At 50.3% G+C, this 21,464-nt stretch overlaps 1 protein-coding gene across 3 annotated transcripts in view; it reads right to left on the bottom strand.

Moving 5' to 3' along the window:
• Window positions 1–20,176, bottom strand: part of ONECUT2 (one cut homeobox 2) — a 122,562-nt gene extending 102,386 nt beyond the window's left edge. For all 3 annotated transcript variants that reach the window (XR_013606998.1, XM_078674857.1, XM_078674859.1), the window contains exon 1: window positions 18,921–20,176. Coding sequence is in view for 2 of the 3 variants with exons in the window: in XM_078674857.1 (XP_078530983.1) it covers window positions 18,921–20,004 (1,084 nt within the window). In the remaining variant the exon portion in view is untranslated. The remainder of the gene's footprint in view (window positions 1–18,920) is intronic.
• Between the last annotated feature and the right edge of the window lie 1,288 nt (window positions 20,177–21,464).

Here is a 21,464-nt window from a genome sequence, read left to right as displayed (position 1 = left end):
CCTAAAATGCTTTGGTTACAGTGACAGAGAGTCACAGTTACTCCATGCAAGAATAATAATTTTGTAGTCAATAAATGGCTTCCTGTGATGCAGTTCCTTGAGGACCAGCATGGTCACATGCTACTTGCAGCCGCGAGAAGGGGTTCAAAAGCAAGGAAAGAAACATCAGAGCTTGTGGTCACAATTAAAATCTTTTCATCGTTCCTAATTAGCCCGAGTCTGGCGTTAGTTTCCCAAGCCACAATTTTTTTCCGCACCCACATTAATGCTCTCTCGTGCACTGATCGGTAACTTATCTTAGGAAGTGTATTTGACTCATTAACAAGAAAAATAGAACAATTCAAGCTTTCACTCTATCTAGTAATTACATTTACCTCGAAATACAATTAAAACTTATTAAAGTTACATTAGCCGTCTAAGGTAACTAAAACCACAAAAGTACAGCTGTCTTTAGAGCTACGGGCCAGTTGTGCTCACTCACTTCAAGTTCAAGAAAAACAAAACACACAAAGATAGATCCTGTAAAGTCACTCCCATGCAAAATGTTGAGGCTAACCCTTGACGCCGTAAGCAAAGCATTACCAAAGCCAATATATCTGTACTACTTGCTTAGCCAAGGGCTTTTCGTAGTGCTGTACAACTTCTGGGCTCTGTGCAGTATCGTAAAAAAAAACATTGTCATAGCCAATAGATCTCGCCTTTGGGACCTTATAAGTAAAAGAAATGAAGTATAAGACTTCACGTTTGCATTTACTTCGTATTTAGGATTCAGTAAATGTAAACGTGAAGTCTTACACTTCAGTTTTTTTTTAATTAGAAGGTCCCAAAGGTTTGACCTATTGGCTATGCCAATGCTTGTTATTCATGCTAATGGGGAATGTCTATCAAAAGTATCAGTTTATGGCTGTTTTTACGAGCGCCCTTCGGAGTCTGGGTTTGGACCCCGTTGGCAATTCCTCTCACTCATTTAGGATTGGGGCAACGACCTTGGCAGCGGGTGGGTTTATCAGTGGATGAGGTTAAGCATGTGGGTCGATGGTCTTCCTCATGCTTCAAGCGCTACATACGTCCTGAGTCGTTGTAAGTTATGCTCAAATGTGTCCCTACATTGCCATTCTTAAATTTGTCTCTTCTTTCCTACAGTAGCATGCCCTTTAAGGTGGTATGGGTGTTGGGACACTCTTTCGTAAGGCGGGCCACTTACCATTTGCATCAGCAGCGTAAGTCGAACCAAGCGTGTATGGACAAGATGTCATTCCGTTGGCGGGGCATTGGGGGTCTCTGAATTTGGCAGCTGCAGCAGTTGGTGGAAGAGATGAAAGCGCACGGGGAACTTCAGTCCCCGGACTTTATTATCTTGCATTTGGGTGGGAACGACATGGTGGAGCTGGGTCTCAGGGCTGTCAGCGAGGCTTTGCTGACAGAGTTTACGTGGTTGGGTAGAAACTTTCCCGGGGTCCTACATGATCCTGCGGTGCAAATGGGGGCCCGGGGTGAGGTCGAGGGCCCTGAACGTTTCTGTATGGCACCTGAACACGGAGATGGCTTAGTTGTGTTCTGGGCAGGGTTGCCTTTGCCCCATACTCCACAGGTTGCTCAGAGTGGATCACAAGTTTCACCGCGATTGCATTCACCTATCTGAGTTTGGCATGGACCTGTGGATTGACGGATTTTGGTTGTTTGTCCAGAATTTGTTGAGTGGTGGGGAGGGCAACTGTCCGGTTGGCCCTGGTCACCCATGTGGGGGTAAGGACACCACATGGATTGCCTTACATAGTCAAGGGGAGTCCTCCTGCATACTCCCTAGGCCTGCACTTAGGGGGGGAGACGGTAAGCTCACCCCAGAGAGAATGGGTACACCGGCTAGGGGCAAGGGCTCTAGGTTATGCAAGCTAGAGCATGGGGCTGCTGCCCCTGGTTATACCCTACGAGCCCCTGTGGGCAGCTTGTTGTGGAGGGGTGGGCCCCTATGGTTGCGGATAGGAGCAGATGGCAGGGGCTCACCTCTCAATGATGCAGGTAAGTTACACCTGCGTGGTTCTCCTTTGGGGGACGCGGGCCGGAAGGCCCCTTAGTGCTAGATAGATAACATTTGAGAAGCTCATGGACTTGTCTTCTGTATTTATAAAAAAGATTCTGCCATTTTGCTGCTATAGTTCTTATGCTGAGATGATCACACATGTAAATAGGATTTTAGAAACTCGTGTTTTTATCATTGACGCCTGTTTGAATTTTTAGACTACGCTAGATTGGGAAATATTTGATCATGTTTAATTGTGATTGTTTTAATAAACGTGGCCTCTTTCACCCACAATGCTTGCTAGAAAGTCCTTGATTGGTGGGGTTGACGGGGTGAGGCGGGGAACAACCTGTGGGGTCCGGGCCCTATGACAATGGCTCTGAAAAGCACAGAACCCTCTGGCGCACTCCTTCTCACTACACACAGTGGCCCTTGCGTGACTTACTTTGAAAGCACCCTGCCTCTTTTGTATACCCCATCACTACAGACAGGAGGCCGGGGTGGCAATGATACTGAAATGCACACCTCGCACTGTACACAGCGGCTCGGGGGTGACACTGCTTTTGAAGAGCACAGGACCCCCTGATGCACCCGCCCCCTGGATCCAGTGACCTCGCAGTGATACTGACTCTGAAAAGCACAGCGGTGCCAGGCGCACACTCCTACCTGGAGAGAGAGGCCCGGGTTGACAATGAGTAACCAGGGCAAGTAAGGGCACAGGTCCTTGGTACACACCCTACCTGTCAATAGTGGCCAGGATGACCCAGATTCTGAAGAGCATAGAGGACCCTGGAGGGGCTGCTTAATTTGAGCAGGTGGCTGCAAGTGGTGGGCACCAGGACTCATTTCTGGCGACCAGGACTTATTTCTCAGCATTATTTTTCATCATTAGACTTCAACCCAGGGCAAGCACAGAAAGGCAGAACAGGTTGAAAGAGCGAGGAAGGGAAAGGTAGGAAAACAGTGACAAATATTAGAAAGAGGCATGAGGTGGAATCAAAACGAGTCAGCCTTGACATTCACCACTCTGGGATTCGGCAGGGCTCCTCAGTCAAAGGATGGCCTTTGTGCTGGTGCACACCGTCCTGTTGACACAAGCCCTGGGCTGCGGCACCTCCCCCACTTCTGCATTTACAGTATATTTATCTAGGGACGAGGCCCTGCCTCCCATCTACGGGCATCGACCCTCCCGTCTACGGGCAGGCCACTCCCTCCCAGCCACGGTGTCCGCTGGTGGAATACCTGTGTGCGAAGAAGCAAGGAAAATGGCTGCCTTTGCATCGGTATCAGAGAGACAAATGGCAGCTATCGTTCTCCGGATGTTAGTTCGAATGTAAAATACGCTAAGTATATTTCTTAAAGACACTTGCATTGCTGCAAATCATGCAAACTGTGCTCTCTGATATACTGAAGTATAAAATGTCCGCTATGTTCCATAATGTATAAGTACTGGGGTAGAAAGTAAAACAGTATAATTCTATAATATATTAGAAACGTTAGAAGAATGTCAGCCACATTTCTGAAATGTATTAGTTATTGTATTCACAGTGGCAGCACAGTGCTGTATTTCAGGGTTACAACTATATGCAAAGTCCAGCTCCTGTTCTCCAGTTCAATGGCATTACTAAAAGCAGTCGTGCCCTGTGCTCTATAGTTACCTATGCAAATGACAACCACACGCCTCCTATAAACCAGGAATCCATTCAAGAGATGCAAGACCTATCCTGCTCCCGCAGTTGCACGCGCATCTCAGACACCTCTCCATAGTACAGAAGTCCTGGAATGCAAGGGCAGCCTATATCTCTCTAATAAATGAGTATACAAAACCAAGCTACTTTCCTCTAATACTGATGATATAAAACATAAGGGGAATTTATTACAAATGTGGGTATACATATGGCAGCCTAATGTATCCAATATCTTGCATTACAGGATTTGAAATAATCGTAACACATACCTGAAAGATTCTAAGGGTTCTTGTCAAGGTACAATAGATTATTACATGAACAGTAATGAGGGCTCAATTCTGGAAAACAATCATACAGAATGCGTCATAATTGGAAATTACGTAGAAATATTGCACATCCATCACCGGAGGGACGATAGCAATATTTTGTTTAACCTCAGCGATATACTCGGTACCAAGAAGTGATTTCTGAGTGTGAAAAAAGAAGAGAACAACGCACACGGGCAAGTAAATGTCTGGTGAACCACAGGCACAATAGTTTCATTATACACAAAGAATAAATCTTTCATATGGTACATATGCGTAATGTTGAGGCGTTTTGACCCTGAATGGTAAGTGGACCATCATTATATATATATATATATATATATATATATATATATATATATATATACATATCACGAATGTTCCATTATAAGTATGTTTTCAGTTTCCATGAAATGTCATACATTGGCTGTGGCTATCAAACCCTGCCTTTTTTAAACTATAAGTACCCTCTTTTATGTTTGATAACACATCATGTGATCAAGCCTCTGGACAGAGGCGAAACGCGTCATGGCGGACAAGCTGGGCGTTTTACTGCACAAATAAAGCACTGAATACCTGGCACCAAAATTGGGTTTTGCTCATCTTCATTTCTTCGCAACCAAAGACGTGTTGAAGCGCGCTGGCGTGTGGCGAGAATCTGTTTTCTATATATATATATATATATATATATATTCCCGCTCCGTGTACACCTGCCGACCGCACTCGTAGGCTGGTGCTTGCTTTGTCGGGGGTGTGCCCGACATTCAATATTTGCTCGAACAATTCTCAAACCGCTGTCGCGCGGAAAAAGAGATAGCAGCACTCCAAGGGTATATGCACACAGTTTATTTCAAGAACGCGCTTTCGGCACTCGGCCTTCTTCAGTATTAGATCAGTTGCCACAAACAACTACCATTTAAAATAAAATAAAAGTCACATGACATATGGACAGAAAAAACGGACTTGAGTGCAAACAATCGAAAGCAAATGGTCGCCATTTTGGAATGGGAAAGTACATGAGACTGAAAACATCCCATTATATCGTTTTGTTTCATATACATTCTAATTATGTTGTCGATTCAAACCCTGGATGGGTCTACCATTCGTTACTAGCAGCAGAATATTACATCCTAGGTGCATTGTATATGCACATCGATTAATCCACTTATATAGTGCAAAATAAATAAAGGCCAATGATCGCCATTTTCGAATGGGAAAATACCTGAAGCGGAATGCATCACGTGATATCCCATCATCTTATATACTGTCATATCAAGTTAGTAATCAAAACCATACATGGGTTCCCCATTTGCAACTAGCACCAAAATTTTGCATTGTATATGCATATCAATTATTCCCCTTGTATACTTTTACAATCTTGCCCTAAATGGGCCACTTTTATCCAAGCCCGTTGTCCAGGTCCATATTGATGTACATCTCCCATCTCATTATATAGTCATATTCTCAATTCATTACAGATTGTTATATTTCATAAAATTACGGAATCATAATACACCCACAATCATATTAGATGAACTCCCAAGTCTTCATGTATGTTTAAACCCATCGGTGTCTTAGTTTGAAGATCAATTATGTATCGCGACTCGAGTCGCCTAAGTTTCTGTAACCTGTCTCCCCCTCTTTCATTTACCGGGACAGCATCCAGACAAAAATATGATAACAGATCCCTGTTACGAGCATGTTCTAAATCAAAATGCCTGGCCACCGGATAACTGGGGTCCGCATTCTGAATCGCTCTCTGATGCTCCAAAATCCGTAATTTAACCGGATTCGTAGTACTTCCGACATACCTTCTGCCACAAGGACATGTCAGACAGTACACCACATATGGTGTGGTACAGGTTAGGAACTTCAATATCTTTCTGGGTTTTTGCATACCAGGAACACTGTATTGTACAGTTCGCTTGCTGCCCTTGCACGCTTTACAGCGCCCACAAGGAAAGAAGCCTTTCAGGGGTTCTGACTTCGAAGTGGGTTTCTGATCTTTATGATGACTCTGTACTAAATAGTCCTTTAAAGCTCTCGCTTTCCTAAAAGTTACCAGTGGATGTGGTGGTAGATCTTTCTTTATAATATTGTCGGTCATCAATATGTTCCAATGTTTTCTCATGATACGTTTTAAATCTGAGGCATTACTGGAATAGGTGGTAATTGGTAAGTGGACCATCATTATATATATATATATATATATATATATATATATATATATATATATATATATATATATATATATATATATATATATATATATATACATATCACGAATGTTCCATTATAAGTATGTTTTCAGTTTCCATGAAATGTCATACATTGGCTGTGGCTATCAAACCCTGCCTTTTTTAAACTATAAGTACCCTCTTTTATGTTTGATAACACATCATGTGATCAAGCCTCTGGACAGAGGCGAAACGCGTCATGGCGGACAAGCTGGGCGTTTTACTGCACAAATAAAGCACTGAATACCTGGCACCAAAATTGGGTTTTGCTCATCTTCATTTCTTCGCAACCAAAGACGTGTTGAAGCGCGCTGGCGTGTGGCGAGAATCTGTTTTTTTTATATATATATATATATATATATATATATATATATATATATATATATATATATATATATATATATATATATATATGTATATGCATATATATATATCATGGTAAAAATATGTGGCCTTAAGTATATTAAATATACACTCACCCACATATATTATCTTCACAATAGTTTGTGGCCAGTTTTCTGGTTACATTTTTGTACCACAATCTTTAAGACTTTATATTGCGGTAGTGCACCACAGTGTGATCCCAGCTGGCAGCAATGCAGTGCTGAATAGGAGCTGAAATCTGGGGCTGGCACTACAGTAACAAACTCTCCCAAAACAAAAATGTACAACCAACTGTCAAATGCAGACGTGTGATTCACAATCCCCATGGCGCCCAAAACCCAGCAACATAAAACTCCATTGGGCAAACATTTCAGCCGAAAAAATACCAATGCACAGATTTTATGGGGTGAGGTGCCAACTTACAGACACCTGAAAGCATATCAACAAAGCCCCCTGGCACTCATACCAGGAGATAAACCAGGGCAGCCAGGCTATAACTGGTACCCTGACTGATGGCGCGGGACCCTGTGGAGGTTACAGCTTGCCTCAGAAGTGACCTGCTTGGCAGATCAATACCGAAAACCCTCCGAATCACACAACTGGGGGTAAAAACCAATACAAGGAATCTTGGATTGGACTTGGGTGGGGTATAGACGTGAGTACACCTGACCCCTGCCAAGAGTATAGCTATACCAGCTCTTAAGAAACCCATACAGTACACTGCTATCCCCAACAGAAGAAATATGCATATATTTCTCTGAAGACTAAAGAAGACCGGTGCAGAACCCAAGTTTGGAAGCAGTGGCAGGAGCGGGTAAGAGCCCAAAGGGCATTTGCTCAAAGCCCCTTACTGACCGCAGGCCCTAATGCCTCGTGACCTCCAGCTTTCGGGTTTGCCTGAAGTTCCCTATGAGCACCTAGAATGCCATGCGCCCTCAACCATGCTGGAAGTATTCACAATGATGCCACCAGCACTGGCGCACATGCCATCTCCTAGATGCACCACCACTGGTGACATGCCATCTCCTAGATGCACCACTGGCACCCATGGCATCTCCTAGATGCACCACCACAGGCACCCATTCAATCTCCTAGAAGCACCACCAATGGCATCATGCCATCTCCTAAATGCACAACACTGGTCCCCATGCCATCTCCTAGTTGCACCATATTGGCGCCCATGTCATCTCTTAGATGCACCACTGTCACCCAAGCCATCTCCTAGATTCACGACCACTGGTTTCATGCCATCTCCTAGATGCACCACCACTGGCTCCCAAGCCTTCTCCTAGATGCACCACCACTGGCACCCATGTCATCTCCTAGATGCACCACCACTGGCTCCCAAGCCTTCTCCTAGATGCACCACTGGCACACATGCCATCTCCTAGATGCACCACCACAGGCACCCATGCCATCTCCTTGATGCACCACCACTGGCACCCATGTCATCTCCTAGATGCACCACTGGCACACATGCCATCTCCTAGATGCACCACCACTGGTGACATGCCATCTTCTAGATGCACCACCAGTGACATGCCATCTTCTAGATGCACCACTGGCACACATGCCATCTCCTAGATGCACCACCATTGGCGCCCATGTCATCTCCTAGAGGCACACCACTGGTGTCATGCCTTCTCCTAGATGCACCACCACTGGTGTCATGCCTTCTCCTAGGTTCACCACCCCTGGCATCATGCCATCTCCTAAATGCACAACACTGGTGCCCATGCCATCTTCTTGCTGCACCACCATGGGCACCCAAGCCATCTCCTAGATTCACGACCACTGGTGTCATGCAATCTTCTAGATGCACCACCAAGCCTTCTCCTAGATGCACCACCACTGGCGCCCAATCCTTCTCCTAGATGCACCACCATTGGTGCCCAAGCTTTCTCCTAGATGCACCACCATTGGCGCCCAAGCCTTCTCCTAGATGCACCACCATTGGTGCCCAAGCTTTCTCCTAGATGCACCACCATTGGCGCCCAAGCCTTCTCCTAGATGCACCACCACTGGCACCCATGCCATCTCCTAGTTGCACCTCCATGTCATCTCCTAGATGCACCACCACTGGCGCCCTTGTCATCTTCTAGATGCACCACCACTGGCGCCCAAGCCTTCTCCTAGATGCACCACCACTGGCACCCATGCCTTCTCCTAGATGCACCACCACTGGCACCCATGCCATCTCCTAGATGCACCACTGCCACACATGCCATCTCCTAGATGCACCACCACAGGCACCCATGCCATCTCCTTGATGCACCACCACAGGTGCCCATGCCATCTCCTACATGCACCACTGGCACCCATGCCATCTCCAGGATTCACCACCACTGGCGCCCAAGCCATCTCATAGATGCACCACTGGCGCCCATGCCATCTCTTAGATGCACCACCACTGGCGCCCATGCCATCTCCATGCTGTGGAGTGAACGCTGCATAACCCATATAATAGTGTAGACAATATTTACAGTTCTCTTTCTTTGTCAGGGTTCGGCTTAAATCTCAGTGCTGGGGAGTGTACGTAACACCACAATGTGCTTTTATGCAGAGCTTGAGAGTCCGCCTGATGCGTGCAACAGAGATAAGGAAAGCCCCCCATGTGGTAATGCCAGCTTGCCTGTGGGTGGCTTCCTCCCTCGAAAGTACAGGCCCGAACAATGAAAGACGGTAAGCCCCTGCACTGTACTGTCATTGCAAAGTGAAGCCGTCTAATGCCACGGCCCTTGAAAGGGAAATGGTGTGTGTGTAATAAGAGGATTTACAGCTTTGTTAGATCACACACGAGCCATCATTAGGAAGTTGAAAGCCAGTCATCAGTTCAGCTGCCAACTAAAGAATCACAGCCTGCCGAAGATCACAGTGAGTGGGAGGACAGTAGTGGTCAGGGGGCTGTTGGAAAATAGGGAGGGTATGCAAAGAGAAGACGAGAACCCCACGGCAGTTTCGAAGATTTAATTTAAAAATAATGAAAGGGCTCCCCACAGCCTGTGGTACTAGAGAAGTTCAGAGCAACTGACATTGAAATTTAGAATACACATCAAGAGATACTGTCTAAAGCAGGGGTACTTAACTTGTGATCTGGAAACCCCAGAGCGATCCACGAAGCCTACTCCGGGGTTCCACGACTGCTTAGAAAACTAAATACTATTGATAGATTAATAAAGTGTATATAGCTACAGAAGCAAAATATACACTTGAAATGTTGTCATTGTCTGTAAATGCATAGGAATCAGAAAGTGAATGCTGGAAATTGTTAGCAACCATACACGGATCTGCAGGAACAGTGCAGGATGGGCATACTGGAGGGATTTGGCTGTGAGTAAGCTGTGCTGTTGGAGATGGGCATACTGGAGGGATTTGGCTGTGAGTATTCATTGTTTTTGGAGAGAAGCACACAGGGCAGATTTGTTGTGTGTATGATGTGTTGCTGTGAGAGGAGCACAGGGGGGTTGTTGATAAGTGAGTGTGGTGTGATGCTGGGACATAAAGAGGGCGAAGGGGCGGGGGTTGGTGGATGGACAGGAGACAGGACTGTATCTCGCGCTCCGAGGGAACAGTGTGCAGCTGAAAGGCCCTGTGAGGCTGATGACTGGGGATGGGTGACGTTAGACTACAATGGGGAGAGGCCATGAATGACGTAGATAGGGTAGAGGGGGGGGTATAGTTGATGAGAGAAACGTGTTGCTGTGGAATGGTACAGGGAGCCTGGAAGGGGACAGAACAAGCTGCTGTTTGACGAAGGATCAAGGCGCTACATTTGGGGGAGCTGAAGCGGTAGAATATGGATCTTTCCTCACTTTTAATGCAAAGGGTCCAAGCTTCTTTAGGGGTCCCTTCTCTGTGGCGCAGAGGGCTTGGAGCATTCATATCACACAGACCTCGCTTTGTGCCAGTAATCAAGAATCTATTTATTCAATCGGTTGCAGTATTTATTGGATCAACGCTAGGATTTATTTTTATTGGCATCAGGGTAGCTCGTGCCTGTGAAGTGGCACAGACAGGGGCGGGAGGGCGCATGCGCTGTCCTGAAGTGGGCCTGCTGTACCCACTGCCGGCCCCGGGGGTCAGACACGGTGACCTCTGGGGGTCCTGGCCCATGGTGCCCTCTCTGTGCCCGCGGCTGCCGGCAGCGGAGTGCGCCTGGCTCTGGTGTCAGGCCCGGCAGCGGAGGCGGAGACAGAGCCCAGAGGTGGCGGCGAGCCCTGTGCTGGGAAGGGGGGGAGGCATCGGCCTTCCTGGAAGCGCGCCGGCTCCGGTTCCAATCAATGCGGCCCGGCCCGCACGTTACTGTTATTGTTGCCAGCATTAATGCTCTTTTAATCTTCCCAACATTATCTGCATCGATCCGCGCTCCCATATACACATCTGTTTGAAAAAGTGACAGAACCACACGGCCCGGGACTGAATGAAAAGCGAAAGCAGGGTCTGTGCGTGATCTTGTAGCTCCTCGCCGGCCGGGCTGCCTCTCTCGGCGCTGTGCTCTGCAGGACCCGCGAGGCGCGCGCACGACGGGATGGAGCGACGAGGACTCTGGCGAGGCGAAGACAGGGTGAGCTTTTCACTACTATTGAAATCCGACAATGCAGCAGGGGGGGGGGGGGGGCTGAATACTACATCGCAACCCAACTCCAGCCATGCCAGACACCAATCTATCCATCTATGATCAATATACCCGTCCCTAAATCTTAGATTCGTCTGTATGTGCAATCAGATCATCGCACTATAAACAATTTACATATCTGCCTGCCTGCATACCTACCGTCAATATATCTTTGCAATGCACCTAAAAATCTGGGTCTCAATATGAAAGTACTATTCAAGCCTAAAAACAATGCATCGATCCATAATCAACACATGTGGCCCGCTTTCTACCTTAAATATAGCTACGTCTGCAACACATGTACTATTCAACCTATATCGAATGCAGATATCTAGAATTATACTTAAGTAAAGCCTGCTGGTCTCTCTGCACCCGCCTAAAATCAAACCGTGCGCCTGTTCGTCTATTAACTGCCCATATATACCTACACATCCAATTAATTTAAAATCGACATATCTAAAATCGCTCCAGGGGATGGCCTGTATAGCTTTTTATGTCTATAGCTGTCCCCACACCCTGCCTTTCATTTACACTCAAAAACTAAGGGTTGCATGTTTGAAAGCAACCTGAGCATACAGAATAAACATCCCTGGAAGGGTCGGCTTCAGCAGGCTCCGCCCACACGGATCCGGAATCGTGTGTGAATCTTGTTGCTAAACAGCAAGTGTCCCAGCATCACTGACACGCGGGTCAACATCCCGCCTACAACCCGACACTGTGCGCTGCTGTGCGCCGGTTCAAAGACACGAGTCTCTAGCGCCGGGTCATGGGTCACTTCCGCCCAGTGGAACTGTTGTGTGCGGGTCTCTGCCGCTCGTGGCCGTGTTTATTGCGCTCCCGCCCTCACCACACCTTGCGTTTGTGACGCTTGTGGAATGGAATGTGATGTCCGTGTGTGCGCTTGTGGAGTATGTCTCGATCCACGCAGGGCCATGGTGCACACAGCCCGCGGCCTGGCCGCCTCCTGGTACTTGTGATGTGTAGAATGCCCGCCGGGTGAGTGTGCGCACATTGCTGCTGTTCACAGCGAGTGTGGCTCTCCACACACCTGCTGACAGCTGAGCCTGTGTGCACAAGATGCCTTGATGTGTGGCTGCGTTGGTGACATGTGTTTGTGACGTGACACAATAGTGCCTTGGAGAGGCCTTCTCCGCACGCCGCTTTGCAGACTCTCACGTGTGGGCCTCGGGTGCGGTCAGCGTGTGAAGAGTAGTGCCTTGGAGAGAGGCTCTCTTTATGTACTAGCGCGTGCGCTTGGGCTGTGCACACAATGGTGCCAAATACACGGGCTTGCCTACACATGGGTGTTTCGTATGTGTGCACATGTTCCCTGGAATTAGGCTTTCCCACTCACAGTCTCTCTGGTCCCGTGAGCTCGTGGTGTGCAGTCGCACAGAAAGGTAATTGGGAGTAAGTTTCTCCACTTCCAGCCTGTAAGTATGTTTGTGATATAGGTGTGCATCGCATGACGCAGTGGCGCGTGCCACTAGCCAGGCACTAACTTGCTGGCTCGTGTGTGTCTGTTTTGCACACACAATGTTGTCGTGGAATGTGTCTCTCTGTCAGCTGGTGGCGTGCACCCATTGGCGTCTTGAACAGGCTCTCTTCACGCACTGATTTGTGGCCGTTGTGTGTTTGTAGCCACAGTGCGCACCAATGTCGCTGTGGGGTGTGACGCCATCCACGTATTACCTAGTGAACGCGTGTTTCGCCATCTATAGTGCAGTACTTGCGTGCACACGAAGGTGCCCTGTGGAGCGGGCCTCCACGCGCCGGGCAAGGCAGGCTCAGCGGCCGGAGCTGTTTGTGGTGCTAAAGGTGTTGGAGCCGAGAATACCCCGCACAGGCCTCGGTGCCGGGCATTCACGAAGCACATACAGTGCTTTAATGGGCATGCACGGCTCGCACGCGTCCTCTATGTGCACGGGAACGCGCAGGGCACGTGCACAGCTCTGGCTTCTTCAAATGGAGGAACAAGAGCACTTTATGTTTGGAGGGTGGGTGGCGTTAGGAAGCCCCCATTGACTGTCACACAGTGAACACGTCTCTTCTCCCCCCTCAACACTTCACCTGTAGGGGCCACGTGGTCTGTTGCGATGAACGAGACCTGGCAATTTATAATGTTCGGCCTCACAGGGCGGTGAGCAGGCTGAGATTGCATCCTTGGGACTTTCCACCTTAATGGCTCCAGAATACGAGCTATCGGGGACAAAATGTCCACGACCAAAGCAACGCGAAAGCAGCATGGATATAAATCTAGAGGTCTACTTAACTCCACATATGTGGGCCTTGAAATACATCTATCCGTCCATCCTTCTGTCTATCTAGCTATATCTATCTATCTATCTATCTATCTATCTATCTATCTATCTATCTATCTATCTATCTATCTATCTATCTATCTATCTATCTATCTATCTAGATCTAGATCTATCTATCTAGCTAGCTAGCTATCTATATGTATAGATAGATTGAGAGATAGACATAGAGAGATAGATATATTTGTCAGGGTAGTGGATGTGGGGATAAGAGACGTAAGTGTATACTTACCTGTACGCACTTACCTTCTCGATATTCTGGTTCTCCATACTTTGGCCGGATATATCGATAGCATAATATTTCTGCAGTCCATATTTCGACATACACCCCTAACTCTATCTCAGTGCAACTTTATTTCTCACAAAACGTGCGCCTCTCGGCTGTACGTATATTTTTAGCACAGGCCTTCACCCATTTCCCGCAGCACAGTTCTGTAGCGCAGTGACCCCAGACGTTGCTCAACAAGCCCTTTCGCCGAGAAGCCAAACATTCTCTGTCTGCAGACACGGACCCCTTATTCTCGATCAGAGATGGGGCGGTGTCACGCTCCAAACGTACACGCGCAGACGCCCCCCCCCCCACACCCCCCCCCAGCCCTCGCGTGCATGAATTTTTTATCGCCCGGGGCAGGCTCCCAATCGGCGCCCGAGGATGCATTTTGTTTTTACAGCCCCCTGGCAAGGCCATCCGAATCAAGGAGGCGTGGATGTACCGAGGTGGCTCGCGCCGCATCCCTGTAACCTTGAACGTCCCAGGCAGCAGAGTGATTTACAGCCAGCCACACCGAGCGGGGGAAAAAAGGAAAAATAACGAACCCGAGCTGCACCGAGCCTGTTTAACCCAAAGCAGAACAGAGCTTCGCTCCCAGCTCTGGGCAGAGCAGGGCCCATCAATAATTCATGTGCTGGCCGCTACTCCTCGCTCCCAGCTCCCCTGGCCCCGCTCCACACACCGCCAGCTCCCCAGACCCCGGCCCGGGGGCCCTTCCAGGAGGGATGCGAGCCACGGAGGGACAAACACCGATTTACATACACAACACGCGGCACGCCGGCCGGCCGCCGATCGATGGCGCACAAAGGGCCGGATTAACGCCGCGGAGCCTGTGAGCGAGGGGGGACTGGACGAGAGCGCCAGGATAGGGACTGCCCTCACACACACTCTAGGCCCGACTGCACGGCCACACTGCCCGTTACACACACTCTACGCCCGACTGCACAGCCACACTGCCCACACACACACTCTGCGCCCGACTGCACGGCCACACTGCCCGTTACACACACTCTACGCCCGACTGCACAGCCACACTGCCCACACACACACTCTGCGCCCGACTGCACGGCCACACTGCCTTCACACACACACTCTGCGCCCGACTGCACAGCCACACTGCCCACACACACACTCTGCGCCCGACTGCACGGCCACACTGCCCGTCACACACACTCTACGCCCGACTGCACAGCCACACTGCCCGTCACACACACTCTACGCCCGACTGCACAGCCACACTGCCGTCACACACACGCTACGCCCACAAACCTTCAAAACAGACCTGTTACCTCCACGTGCACTATTCTATTTATGCATGAGCATGTGGCATGTATATAGCCTCATGGCACAACATGGGCTGAACTGCTTAGTCGTATCTAGGCGCTAGAGAAGCATTTACGGGCATATATTCTAGTTCTCCAGAGAGCATGGGAGAGTGGTTGTCTGTCAATCCCTCCCTCGCTTTTATCCAAACTCCTTGTATAGCATAGAATGAGGGGGTTGTGGCAAAGACTATGAAAGTGCTTCGGTACCTACCATGCTAATGGTAGAAGGCGCTATTCAAGAACGGGGAAAGGTAAAATCCTAGACCGTGCACGCCCCACTAACACGAATACGGTGGAAGTGAAAGGCCTCAACGTTGCGCAGGATGGAACCATGGCTTGGTAACTTGACCCTACCCTGCCAACAAACATGGGCACGCGCGCGGCCGTGGAGATGGCCAGCCACCAGGCCCGCCATGACACTGCCTTCTCTTCTGTCAGCCACTCTCCCGAGCACCCCCGCGCGCTGGGAAATGTCCAGGATAAATCTATCGCGTTCCAATAAAACCGAAAGGCGGGAGGGGAGAATGGCGGGGGGAGGGGTGCTGCTGCAGCAGCCCGGCGGCCACCTCAAGAACAAAGAGAGGACACCGTCCACGCGCCTGGAATGCACTTCAGAGATCACAGGCGTTTCTACCAACGACGTATACTGCCCCCACCCCCCTTCCAATCAATGCGATTAATTGCCCTACATCTGGATAAATCAAACCTGCAGGTGCACGTGGAGTGTGTGAGTTTCAAGGGGGGTGGGGATCGGTGTGCCGAAACCCATCAGTCATTCCAGCTTGTACTCACATCATAATGATATTGATTTGTAAACAGTTCCAGAGTGTCCCCTTCCCGGAGCAATCAGGGTGGGAAAAGAGAGTCGCGAGAGTGTTTAATGCCCATCCCCCTCTCTCAGACTGGCTGAAAATCAATGCATGTGTTGGAAAGGGACATTTTGTTTTAATGTTACGCCGCTTCCCCAAACACATACACATCTCCGAACTGAAGGACCTATCGTTTGTGGGCGCACACGGGTTGTAAGCCTAGGAAAGGACCATATTTCTTATGAACAATTGTTCCATTCGGAATTGTTTTTCGCTCTTTCACAAGTTAATATTTCTCTCTAATTGTGCACCCAATGATTTGTAACAGAGACCAATGTAAAAATCGCGTGGCAATGTATACTGCGGGATATAATGGCACATTTCGTGGTTTTCCTTATATGTGGGTTTAATTTCCATTGTAGCCTCAGAGTTGACTGGCAGCTTCTTCTCGAACAATAGAGAGCTGCACTTCCCCATCCGCCCACTAGAGGGGGCACAGAGTACTCATTCCAGATAAGAAGAATATTCCCAAAAAAAAGCAATTGTTCTCTTCCGCCTTCCCAGGGGCTACAATAAATGCTCCGATTTATAGCACACAAAGGAAGAAAATCACCGCCTGCCTGCAACCCTTGCACAGTCAGAACGCATGCTAATGAGCCGTACATATGCACAGTTCATCCTCTCAGCTCGTGCTCGCCGCCTGCATGTAAACACGTACATGATTTTTCCATCATATCAATACAAGCGCGAGCCCCACGCCCCCTTCACACGAGAAAGCTCCCAGTGTCGCCATCCTAAAATCACAAAGAGGTAAGGCTGCCTGATGCCGCATTCCTTGTCGTACAACAGACAAAGCTTCCTGTTCTGCGGAGGCAGCATCATTCCTGCTGTTAGGGAACACAGTTTCGCTTCTAAACTTGTCACACGTAAACAAAACGACACCAGCAGCACACAATGGCGAGAAAGCACCACCCCCACCCCAGTGTGTGAAGCAGCCTGACCTTGCCTTCTGCAGGCGTTGTGTAAGAGCAGCCACCATGCAAGCTGCACACCGACCACTAATGACAGGCTGGTACTGGGCAGACATGGCAGACCTGGGTGGAGGGGGGGCTGGGGTGCACAATGCTGGAACGGTACCCGCGTGCCACACAATATTGGGAACACATTTACGTGGTGGACCGAAGCCCCTAGGGAATATGGCATGTGTAATAAATAGTGGGACGAGACCCCAACACAGAGGGCAGTTAAAACCAGGAACATGTTTAAGGGATGGTCCAGCGGCCATATGAAAAACGACCGGGTGTACATGCTTCAGAGGAGGCAAGATGCCCTATAGAAGATGGCTGTCCGCGCTGGCCAGGATTGGCCGAAACCAAAGGAAGGGGGCTGAGAAGTGCCGAGAGAAAATTAAACTCACGCTGCACTCCTCTGTATAAAATCGAAATAAAGTGTGGGGTGGGTTGTAGTGACAGAGAATATGCAGTGATTGTGGGTTTACATACAGGCAGGAATGGGGTGCCCTATCAATGACATACGAGCTGGTATGGGAAATCCCTACATAAGACATACCGAGTGTCATAGGGCGTGTGTGAGGGTGACATACAGTTTGGAATGGGAAGTCTGTGTCGATAACATGGAGGCTGCCAAGGAAAGCCCCTAGATGACATACGGGGGCGCATGGTCTGTGTTTGCAGGTGACATGCAAACAGGGATCGGGCGTCCCAGTAAAAGACACACAGGCGTTTCTGTCCTTTCTCTGTGGATGACAGGCAGGCGGGTCTCTGTAAATGGCACACATGTTCTAAATGACGAGCAGGCAGGTATGAGAGCTCCCTGTAGATGGCATGAGGGCAGACATGGGATGTCCCTGTAATGGAAACACATGCAGGCGTGAGACTCCTCTGCAGTGATCATATATGCAGTGTGGGTGACATGCAGGCAGTCCTGTGATGTCCCAGTGGATGGTGTAGCGGCCGGTATGAGCTGTCGCTAGAGAGAGTGATCCCTTGAAGGAAGTTATCGAAAAGGATGATTAAAATGCGCCTGACAGGGCCCCTGCTGACAATCGATTCAAGGGGTAGGGAAGTCCCTACTGATGGAGTCATTTGTATTGGCTCCAGCCTGAACGTAGATGCGTGCCGTCCTTCCAGAGGGGGCATTTACACTAGGTTGGCACGTACAGCCAGAAGGAAGATGCAGGTGGAAGGCAAGTTGGCTGAAAAGGAACCCCCAGAGATGCAGGGTCTAACCAGCATGCATGCCCCTGAAGAGTGTTCATTCACACTAGGTTGGCATGAAGCAAGTACCTTGCAGAAAAAGCAAGTGGTAGTCAGTTAACTCGTACGGACGCCCTTTGAAAGGGGGCCCACAGAAAATGGGTTCGTATCAGCGACGACCTGTACAGAAGATGCCACTTTATAGCTGGTTGGCATGAAAGAGTGTGCCAGCCGAGGCTGCCCATTATTACTAGGTCGTCATGAAAGGGGGCACGCGCAGGACATAACTGACTATCAGTCCTGCACGATGGATGGTAAAGGATGCCCTGCAGCAGGTGCCAATTACAGCATGCTTGCTTGGAGCGATGCCCTTGAAGAGGGCACCTAATGCTCTGGGTTCAAAAGCCAAGATGCCCTTGAAGAGCAGAAGGGCTCATGTGGGAGTCGGGTGGCATGGGGAAGTCATTGCAGAGTGACACAAATAGACGTCGCTGCACAGCGTGCTTAGTAACACTGGATTCACACCGAGAAAGCCCCCTACAGTTAGTGACAGCTGATAAGAAGTTGGCAAAGGGATGTTTCTGCAGAAGTAGCCCGCTGGCACTGCGGTGTTTCTAAGGGCTGCCAAGCAGGGGAACCCACTGATGCTGTATGTAGTATATGAAAGGGTGCCACCTGATGGCAAGGTACCCTGCACAGATGCCACTGCCCCTGGGTGCCCATGCAGCTTACCTGCCAACCTGAGGGAGGACATCCTCTGGAACTCGGGCTCCTGCAGCCACTTCCACATCCGCCTGAAGGTCTCCCGGCCGGACTTGAGCTTGCTCCAGGGCTTGGGGTTCCGCAGCAGGTCGGACAGGGTGCCCTGGGAGCGGCACAGCACCCTCTGGGCGAAGATGGCCTGCGGGATGCTGTAGCGCTTGAGCTCGGCGGTGATCCTCTGCGCCACTTCCTTGGTGTTGATCTCGTCTAGCTGCGAGGGGCCCCCACCTGGGGGGCCCGAGGCGGAGGAGGAGGAGGAGGGCGGGCGGCAGGGGGCCAAGAGGGGCCCGCCGTGAGACTGCGCGTGGTGGCCGTGGTGGTGGTGCATGCCGTTGAGATGGGACATGAGGGAGGCCGGCCCCCGGGGCAGGTGCTGCTCCCCGCCCCCGCGGCCCAGCATGGCTTCGAAGCCGCCGCCACCGCCGCCCCCGGGGCTGAGCATCTTGTCGTGGGGCCCGTACCCGTGCAGGCTCTGCGGGCTCATGGGGGGCAGGCCCTGGCCCATGGCCGCCATCTCCTTGTAGGGCCCGTAGAGGCTGCTGAGGGCCGGCAGCCCGCGCTCGTCGCGCAGCAGGCTGAAGCCGCCCCCGCCGCCCCTGGGCGGCTGCCCCGGGTGCTGCTGCTGGTGCGGGTGGAACTTGTCGGACACGGCCGAGATGGGCGGCAGCGGCTGCAGCGGGGTGAGCGTGGTGTAGGTGCCGCCCAGGGCGGGGGGCGACGAGTCGCAGGGCATGCTCATGGCGTGGTGCAGCGGCACGGACAGCTCGGGCCGGTACTCGCCGCCAGCGCCGTCCAGCAGCGAGGCCATGCTGGAGACCATGGCGGAGCGCGAGAGCTCCGGGTGCGGGGGCCCCAGGCGCAGCCCCCGGCTCTGCTGCTGCTGCTGCAGGTGGTGGTGGTGGTGGTGCTGGTGCAGGTGGTGGTGGCCGCCCAGCAGCTCGGGGTCATGGCCGTGCACGCCCCCCAGGCCGCCCTCCATGCCCATCTCCGGGTTCATGCCGAAGGCGTCCAGCTCTTTGCTCAGGCATCGGTAGGCGGTGTAGGCAGTCTTCATTCAGTCCATGGGCCCCGCTGCGGGGTGGGGCGGGGGTGTGCGTGCCGCCGGTCTGCGCCTCCCTCCCTGCCTCCCTCCTGCCTGCCGGGGATCACCGCTGCTCCTGCTCTGCCGGGCCCGCGCCGCTCCTCCTCCCCATGTCCGCGCCTCTCCTCCTCCGCTTCGTATGCCCGCCCGGCCGGGAGCTGTCCAGAGAGGGCTCTGGGCGCCGCCGAGCGCCGCCCAGGGGCGGGAGCGGCGGCAGGACGGACGGCCAGCGCAGCCACTCAGGCGCCCGGCAGCTCACAACAATGTGCACTCGGAAGGATCCTGAGCCAATGAGAGGGCGGAAGGGCGGGACCAGGGGGAGGCAGGCTGGTCTGAGAGAGGGGAGCTGCTCTCTGTGCTCTTGAGGGATGCACTGCCCCCCCTTCCTCTTCAGCATTGATTTGCAAATACAAACTTTTAAGCCTAGACTTCCAAGGGCAGAGCAGTGCTCACTATCCAGGAAACTGAGGCCTGCACCTGTTTAATCAATAATATTATCATTGGTACTAATATAGACTGCTCTTCTTATTTATTATTATGTGCTCTAGTGGATGCCGTTACCACGAGGGCCATTATTATAATTGCGGAAGCCTATTATTGTCATTATCTGTCCCAGCGATTATCATTCACTTTTATCAAAGGGGCGGGGGATGCTGGATCGGTACGGCAAATTACAAATCGTACCCCCACTGACCTCTGAAGCGTCTATATCCCCCTCTTTTCTTCAGCCCGTATACATAGACACACGTTCTTTCTCGGCCGTTGGTTTTAAAATACAAACGTTCCCAGATATCATAATTGCAGAAGGGCGACGCGCCCACCGCCCTCAAGCCCCTTTTCAACATCTGCACACCTGACACTGGGACCAAGAGGACACGGGGGGCAGGCGGCTGGAGTCAGTTTCCCGCTGCCACTCATCAAAGGGGAGAGGGGCTCACTCCACCAGCAACTCGTCTCCTCAACACTATACGACCTCTTTTACTCCAACCTTTAAGAATAAAATTAATGTGCAAGCGCAAGGGTGTTAGTGGGAATTACGTGGCTCATTACCGCACCCTTAGAATAGATCAAATATTAAGTGGGTGAATGTGGAAACATAGGAAGCATCGCTAAATCACCCCAAATACCAACGGTAGTAGCCCCGTTTTTTTTTATAGGACAGGCCTATTGGTTTCCTTCACTTTGAATGACAGCACAAAGCTTGTTGAATATTATTCGTATCCACCTAAAGTTTTTCTTTTATCTTCAGTGACAATGCTGCTTCAAACGGTGCTTTATGTTTTATTTATTTTGAACGTTCTTTTTAAATAGTAACTTTATTTTGCGTTCACTGTGCCTGCCCAGGTAGATAGTGATTTATGTTTCCTTTCATTTTTAAAGTTTGAAGTGTTTAAAGTAACATTGTAGAGTGCTTAGTTATGCAGTGAGTTTTT

The sequence above is a fragment of the Lissotriton helveticus genome, chromosome 2_1 (assembly GCF_964261635.1).
Source record: "Lissotriton helveticus chromosome 2_1, aLisHel1.1, whole genome shotgun sequence".
NCBI lineage: Eukaryota > Metazoa > Chordata > Amphibia > Caudata > Salamandridae > Lissotriton > Lissotriton helveticus.
The sequence above is the reverse complement of the archived record's forward strand: the minus strand, read 5'-3'. Positions and strand labels throughout refer to the sequence as shown.